Here is a 7,854-nt window from a genome sequence, read left to right as displayed (position 1 = left end):
GGTATTAGTGGGAATGAAACTTTCCCAATGTAAAAGTCTCCTTTTCTTTTCTTTTTTTTTTTTGGTAATTTAGTGGGGAAGATAAGCCCCTACCTATATTTTCAAATAGTTTGAGTTAGTTTTTTAAAGTGTTAGTAGGGTTAGTATTAGTGGGAAAACGAAAACCATTGAGTTAGTTTTTTAAAGTGTTAGTAGGGTTAGTATTAGTGGGAAAACGAAAACCATAACAACGTGGTGACTACTATTATAGCTATAATCGAGCCCTTGATTCCTCTTTGAGAAAAGTTTATATGGAGCCGAGGCTCTAAACAATCAAATTAAAGCCTACCTCAAAACTTTCACTAGAAGAGGTTGTTTTGATGCCCAAATATCTTCAAATTGATCTTCTTGACATCAAGATCCATGGACATGAGAAAAAAATGGATTTCAAGTTTTGGAAATAGTGTATTTTATGGCGCATTTTTAGACCATCAATTTTCAAGATTTTCATATATCTGTCGTTCTACACTATTTCTGAAGTTTTAAATTTCATAAATAAAAATAAAAATATATTTTAGGGTATCATAAAGATTTTCAGTATTGAAACCAGATTTCCCGACTCTATTTGAAGGTAGGCTCTAATTTGATTGTTTAGAGCCTAGGCTCTATACAAACAACACCTTCCTTCTTTTGGCCCATCTCTTCGTGTAAAAGGTTTTACCACTATAGGAAATGGCGACGTTGAGAGAGAGAGTCATTGAGTCCTTGATTCTTCTTTGGGCCCATGTGGAAGGGTCATAATATAGAAGCTTTTTCCACTATAGGAATATCACAATAATGGTTACATCTTAGTTTGAAGGGGAGAGAAAGAGACTTCTCACTATTACCATTATTGTGGTCACTCCATTTGGATTTCAACCTTATTTTGTTCCCCATTGGAGGCCAAGCTTGCGCTCCCTCCATCTGCATTAGTTTTCTGGTCTTCAGCATTGTAGGTGGAATGAACACTATACAACAAGTAAAACAAACACACCACCAAACTCCATATCCCAAACCTTTGGTAGGACCTCCTCCTCAATGTACCTAACAGGAACACATTTAAAAATATAGACGCCGAAGCGGGCCACGGCATCAACGGGACCCGCCACTTAGCCGGCCTATAGACCGGTGTGACCAACCCCTGAAATATTGCAATCATGGAGATGTAGGCCAAGCCAAACATACCGAGTTCCCACCAGCCTCTCTCCAACTTCCATTGTATTGCAAAGCCACATGAAATAGCAGAGAGAATTACTAAGAAGAGCAATGTGGGCAGTGGCCTAGAGAATCCGGGCCTTACGTATCTTCGATAAATGAGTGCATTTGCGACCATGTAGAACACAAGGAGTGCTCCTATGGAGATCATCTCTAGTATCTGGTCAAGCCCTGCAAAGAGGGCAATGAATGCAGTGCACATCCCTGCAAATATTTTTTCATAAATAAAAAAATCAAATACATTTTTATGAACCAAAGTTTTTTTTAAGGTTGGGTTTTAATAACAATTTGTTTATGGCTTGGACCTAGTAATAGTGTTAGTCACAATTATTTCCTAAATTCAATTTATCATTTTCTTTTTATCATGTCAAAATCTAATGCTGATGATTACTCACATGATATCCCATTAATATCAGTTCATTATGATATTTTCATTCTTCTGCTGTTATAATTATAAAAGATCCCCCAATAAAGCAAATGGGGAGAAATTTGCAAGAAAATGATGGTGGAAATGCAAGTTCATGCTTGTAAGATGGACAGTGGTTTTCATATGTACTTCGTTTTCATTAGAAATTATTATAACTTTATCATTTATAAAAATTTTCTTGTCTTTATGTTTTAAATTGTGTAAATTTGGAATTCAAATATAGTAATCCCGATAAAAAATTTGTTCCTTAATAAATAATATATAATTTTGATTTTGTCAAAGGCCCTGCAGTACTATCAGATAGATTCTCAATAAAAGAATTAATCGAGATAATATCCCGATAAAACTCCCTACTGATAATATCATGGTAATGACAATCATCACCGTGGTAATTATACATTATCTAATGGATCACCCTCTCAAAATCAAAATCAAGTGAATTTTGACTGGGAGGTCTTTCCAAGGTCATATTCGTTTTTTGGGATTGGATTTTGAAACCTTAGCAGCAAAACTGCAAAACCATAAATAGGAAAAAGACTCATAACAAGAAATCCAAGTCATCACCATCAAATCAAAGAAACCAACATCTTTATATGCAAGTTTAGTGATTGATTGTAGGTAGGATATATGATGTGATGGTAAGATAGTGCCAAATTCTTTTTTGTTTTTGTCTTTCTAAGTGTGGTTGCGCTTTAAGCGTTTATGTGGGTCAGTTGATGCCTCTTACTCTTCTTGCATGAGTGTGCTTATCCTTAAGTTTCTAGTGGGATCCAATGCTTCAAGTGCTCATTGACCAACCAATGGTGCCAAACTGCACATGAATGTTTCTTTCCCATGAATCCAAAATCCAAAAAGAAATAGATAACACACTTGGTGCTTCAAAATTTATCCAAAAAAAGATAAAGACTGTTACTTGGTGAGAAAAGACTGTTGTTACTTGCCTAACCTTCTTTGTAATTTTTTTTTTTTTTTTTTTTTTTTTTTTTTTTTTTTTTTTTTGAGAATAAGGGGTGGGGGTGGTGGTCTTACCCAAGGAAAGAGTGGAATTTACAGGGGTGCCTGTTGATTGGTTCACACGTGCAAACCATAAGGGAACAAGATGAGCTCTCCCCACCACACACATGTATCTTGCTTGGCCTAACATGGCCACCAGGAGAGAAGTGATGATGCCCAAGCTAGCACCTGCTCCAACCACATTTCCGGCCCATTGCCACCCTACTATCCTCTTGAAAGCCGAGGAAAATGGTGCAGTGGCAATGATCTGTGACATTACAATAAAAGAATCACCCTTGGTTTCCAAATCCATCGGAGCTCTTTTTATTGTATATATGTTGCAAAGGTGGCATTTGTTTTTTTGTTTTTTTTTGTTTTTCGGGAAAGAAAACTCAGACCTCTTTGATGTCAAATGAAACAATCCTCCATGGATTGTGAGTTCTAGGCTTCTAGCAATTCATCCAACTCTCTCATGAATACAATGACATATACGAATGAGAGAGAGAGAGAGAGAGAGAGAGAGAGAGAGAGAGAGAGAGAGAGAGAGAGAGAGAGAGAGAGAGAGTAGGAATACTATTTGTAGTAAGATGGAGCATGATTCCATGGGAAAACACTCTCTTAAACTTTTATTTATGAGGAAATGAGCTCAAGGCTAGCTAGTGAGGATGGTAAACTTTTATTTATGAGGAAATGAGCTCAAGGCTAGCTAGTGAGGATGGTAAACTTTTATTTATGAGGAAATGAGCTCAAGGCTAGCTAGTGAGGATGGTAGGTCGTAACAACCTAACATTTTGAGTTCCATTCCTTCTATAGGTAGGGGACGCTTCCCCACTACACTACCCGGAAAAAAAAAAGCGCTTTCATTTTTGACATGCTTTCAATAAATTCTCCCATGAAATTAGGCAAAATTAGCGCGCAAACTCTATGCTTGAAGATATTAAATGCCATCACATGATAAAAATATATCAAACCATTATAACCATCGTAATGAAGGTTGGAATATAAATTTCTATACAAATTAAAAACTTTATTTACTAGGTGGTCTTCAAGTTCTCACAACTTTCATTTAGTTCCTCAATCTTGTCAACCATAAAGATACTAAATGCTATCACATGATAAAAATACATCAAACATTATAAGCATCGTAACGAAGGTTGGAATATAAATATTTTTTAAAAAAAAGAGGTTGGAATATAAATTTCTATCAAATTAAAAACCCTATTTACTGAGTGGTCTTCCATCTTTCATTTAGTTCTTCAATCTAGTGAATCATAAAGTCCATTTCGTGGAGGAATTTAGTTTGAATGTTAACTTGGGGACTTGGTTGGAATGGAACTTTAGACATCCCTGACCACCTAGGCATAGATGTCAATCTTCTTTTCTTTTTCTTCCCTTTCTTTTTCCCCTTTTTTTCCCCACCATCCATTCAATTTTACCATGATCAATCTCCTAGGCTGAGTGTCCATAGAGAACTAGAGAACAATTGTTGTTTGCGTGGGTTTGTGTTTTATTGTTATGGAAATCCGTGTTCTCATAATGAAAGCATTCATTCAACATGATCGCATTCTTTTAATAATGAATCAATTGAAAGCATGTGTCTTAGTGCTTTGCAATGCGAAAATTATGGCTTTAAGCCTATAGCACGATTGAGAGGTCCTTGTTGCTACAGTAATACATTGTAATAAAGCAAAAGAAACCCTAACTTACCAATCATACCATAATAAAAATAATAATAACAGAAGAAAAGTAAAAGAGTGGGTGGAGCATGCCTCATTGTAAGGAACCATGGTTGAGAGGGCCAATGTCATTAAACAGTAGAGGATTGAAACAATTGCCACTGAACCAGCAATTCCCACAGGTAAGCTCTTAGATGGGTTCCTAATCTCCTCAGCCATTGTGGATACTGAATCATAGCCAATGTAGCTTATATAAACTATGGCTGCCCCATCAAAGACCCCTTTTATGCCATAAGGAGCCAACCCTTTTGGCTTCACTAAGTTCTTCACACTTCCATTGCTAAATCCGACAATGGTCACAAACCCGACGAATGCCACATGAAATACTGTCATAACTAGGTTCAATAGTGAGCTCTCCTTTGTACTGCATTAGTCACCCACATAAAAAAGAAAAAAGGCAAAAGGAAAGCAAGATAAATTAGCAGATAATATGTATATATAATAAGAAGAAATGACAGTGGTGGTGGTGCTTGTGTGGATGATGGGTGCTACTGATGATGTCGTTGAGGATGATGAAGTAACGAAAGCGTGATGCTAATCTTACTATCCATAAAATTTAATAATGTTAATATCACTAGCATCATGTACCATTTGCATTCACCATCATCACTAACAAAATCGATACTAAGATGCAAGTACCTTGAGGTTACGGGTGTGAAACCACCGTTAAACTATCAATAATCACGATTATGAAGATGATTATGCAGCATTTCTAGTGATAGTAATATAATACTAACAAAGTCCATGATCATGAGAATAACACAAGTGCTTTGTTCGCAATCATGGGAATTATGGTGCCGATAATAGCGATTACGATGACTATATGATGATATAATAATATCCTATCCGAAAGCTATTAGTGGTGGTGAGAATGATGGTGATGAGCACAATGTTGATCGTAATGATGGTAGTTATAGTAGAAAAGGGTGAAAAACAAACCTGTAACACAAACAAATTGTGAGCAAAACGATAAGACCAACTGCAGTGAAATCCAACATGTTATAACCATTTGGTAGAAAGGCCACCTCTATTCTCCATGCATTTGGATCTGTCACCCCAATTGTACTGCACAGATATTCTGTGAAGCTTCTAGCCACAACAGCATTTGATAAAACATATTCCATTAACAAATTTGCCCCTCCAAAGTAACCCACAAATTCACCTGCAAAATCTCATCTCATTCAATAACATATATGTTAACATGACACATGTCACACCTAGCCGACCCCAATTTGTTGGGACAAGGCTTTGATAACTATGGTGATGACATATGTCACACCTATAAGTATGCAAATTATGATTTTGTAGAATGTTATTAGTGTTTGGCACCCCAATTAGTCGGGAAAAAGCTTTGATGATTATGGTGATGACACATGTCACACCTACAAGTACGAAAATTATGATTTTGTAAATCAAATCAAAGTTGGTTGCCCTCCATTTGTTTATTTTTTTTTTTGGGGGGGGGGTGTGATGGGTGGTGATCTTTTTAGTGTGAATGGGTGCAAAAGGAACCCTTTGGAAGCACCTCATAACCTTTAGGAAAGGGAATGAGCCCATAAAAGTGAAATAAAAATCACAAAAACACTCAATGGGAATTGGGAATGAATAGATTCGAGTACTTGGAATTCATCTTTGCAGTGAATGATTCCCATTATTTCTTGTTTGAGTTATAAATGCTTTTTTGGTTCTTATTAATCCAAGCAATATTATATAAAGCTAGAGTGCTTCATAAATATACATATTCACAAATGGCCTCACACACATGCACACCCTTATAAGCCCACTTGTAATATTGCACACACTTAAAAATAAATAAAAATAGAAAATAAATGAGTTTTGAGGGTCATTTCAAAATCTTTTTACACATCAAATTAGATAATTTTGAACAATTTTATAGTCATCTTATGTCTCTAGCAACAAAGAATTCACACTTGTGTGTTTATCGCACATGAGTGTATGTTGATGTAATGGTCAAAAAAAAGAAAAAAGAAAAAAAAGATTGTAAGAGAACCCAAAAAAAAGAAAGAGAAAAAGAACAAATGTGATCCCAGTCTATGTTTTCATACCAAATGTGATCCTTAGATAGCTGAATGCCCCACCAGCAACAGGCATCTCAACTGAGAACTCGGTATAGCACAAGGAAGAGAGAAGAGCTGCAATCCCAGCCACCATATAAGATATAAAGATAGAAGGGCCAGAGACATTGAGGGCGACAGTTCCAGTGGTGACGAAGACGCCGGACCCTAACATGCCCCCAATACCGAGGGCCACAAGATCGTACCATTCGAGCTTTCGCTTCATGTCGGCCCCCGATCTTTGTCGAATCTCTGTGAGCTCTTCATCACTAGAGCAAGTTGCACCTGCTCTCTCTCTAAGCCTTCTTGGTGTTTGAGAGAGGTTATAGAGGAAGATGGAGAAACAACTTTCATGGTGGTGAGGGGTGGACATCTCCTATCTCTCTGGTTTCTTTAGGTTGTTAGAAGGGTCACTGAGGTTATTATAGAAAGGGTTCAAGAGAGAGAAAGTGGTGGGCCATACAATCTCTCTCTCTCTCTCTCTCTCTCTCTCTAACTAATGGGGTTTAGCCGTTTATGGTTAGAAGAGATTATTGAATTTTGTATATGAAAAGCGGAGGTGCACCAATGAGCTTATCTTTCCAAGTGCTCTTTTGCAGGGATTAAGCCAAAAAGCACTCCTCTCCCTTGAAAGGAATCAAATCCTCCATTTGTTAATTAGCAGCCATATGATATGATCGTGGGGAGGCGAAAGTGAAGATTGGTTATTCACCCTACGTCATTTCTAGCATCAGTGACCCCTCCCTCTCTCTCTCTCTCTCTCTCTCACTTTCTCTAACTATCAATCTCTTTCCTCGCCATGACTAACTAGGTTTCTCTCTCATCATTGACCTAATAGGGCTCTCTGTCTCTCATCCTCTCTAAATTAAAATGTTCTCTCATTATTGAAATGGTATCTAAATTAAAATTTTCTCTCATTATTGAAATAGTACCTGACTAATATCCGTTTATACTTAGTTGATATCAAGAAGAGGGATTTAGTTTAATCAAAATTTATTTGATTGTCAATTGAATTGATTGGACAACTTAATAATAATATTTAAAAATATAAAATGTTGTAAAAAAACTTATCTAATTTACTGAACATGCCTCACTCGACAAAACTAATAAGTCCAACCAGCCAAAAACTGGTTAAATGTTGATTTTAACTGATTTTTTAGCAAACTCAATTTTCACTTTGGACCAGACACCTTGCTTGGGCTTTATGGGAGGCAACGGGTTGGGTTGTGTCAGGGTCAGAAAAAAAAATTATATGACCTAAACTTATCTAGACTTGGACCTGGACCTGAACCCGACTGGACCTGACCCAAAAATAAAAATATATATATTTAAATATTATATTAAATATATACATGTATTGTTTAAATATTTAACTAAAATATATAATTAT

At 36.4% G+C, this 7,854-nt stretch overlaps 1 protein-coding gene across 1 annotated transcript; it reads right to left on the bottom strand.

The window, feature by feature from the left end:
* Positions 1-768: 768 nt before the first annotated feature.
* Positions 769-6,905, bottom strand: LOC18429140 (cationic amino acid transporter 7, chloroplastic). The gene is made up of 5 exons (XM_006838432.3): positions 6,456-6,905; positions 5,329-5,551; positions 4,423-4,753; positions 2,690-2,921; positions 769-1,437 (listed from the first exon to the last, which is right to left on the bottom strand). The coding sequence occupies exons 1-5, from the start codon at positions 6,835-6,837 to the stop codon at positions 878-880; spliced, it is 1,728 nt and encodes a 575-aa protein (XP_006838495.1). The 5' UTR covers positions 6,838-6,905; the 3' UTR covers positions 769-877.
* Positions 6,906-7,854: the final 949 nt, after the last annotated feature.

This window comes from Amborella trichopoda, chromosome 3 (genome assembly GCF_054954075.1).
Source record: "Amborella trichopoda isolate Santa Cruz 75 chromosome 3, AtrichopodaSantaCruz75HAP2 v2.0, whole genome shotgun sequence".
Taxonomy (NCBI): Eukaryota; Viridiplantae; Streptophyta; class Magnoliopsida; order Amborellales; family Amborellaceae; genus Amborella; species Amborella trichopoda.
This window is presented reverse-complemented; position numbering and strand designations above follow the sequence as displayed.

What these genes read in the sequence shown, in the direction of transcription:
- LOC18429140 (XM_006838432.3), bottom strand. Translation starts at nt 6,837, where the DNA reads ATGTCCACCCCTCACCACCATGAAAGTTGTTTCTCCATCTTCCTCTAT. An exon ending in CCATGGTTCCTTACAATGAG is followed by an intron (nt 2,922 to 4,422) that starts GCATGCTCCACC and finishes GTAATGTCACAG; the next exon opens with ATCATTGCCACTGCACCATT. An exon ending in AAATTCCACTCTTTCCTTGG is followed by an intron (nt 1,438 to 2,689) that starts GTAAGACCACCA and finishes AAATATTTGCAG; the next exon opens with GGATGTGCACTGCATTCATT.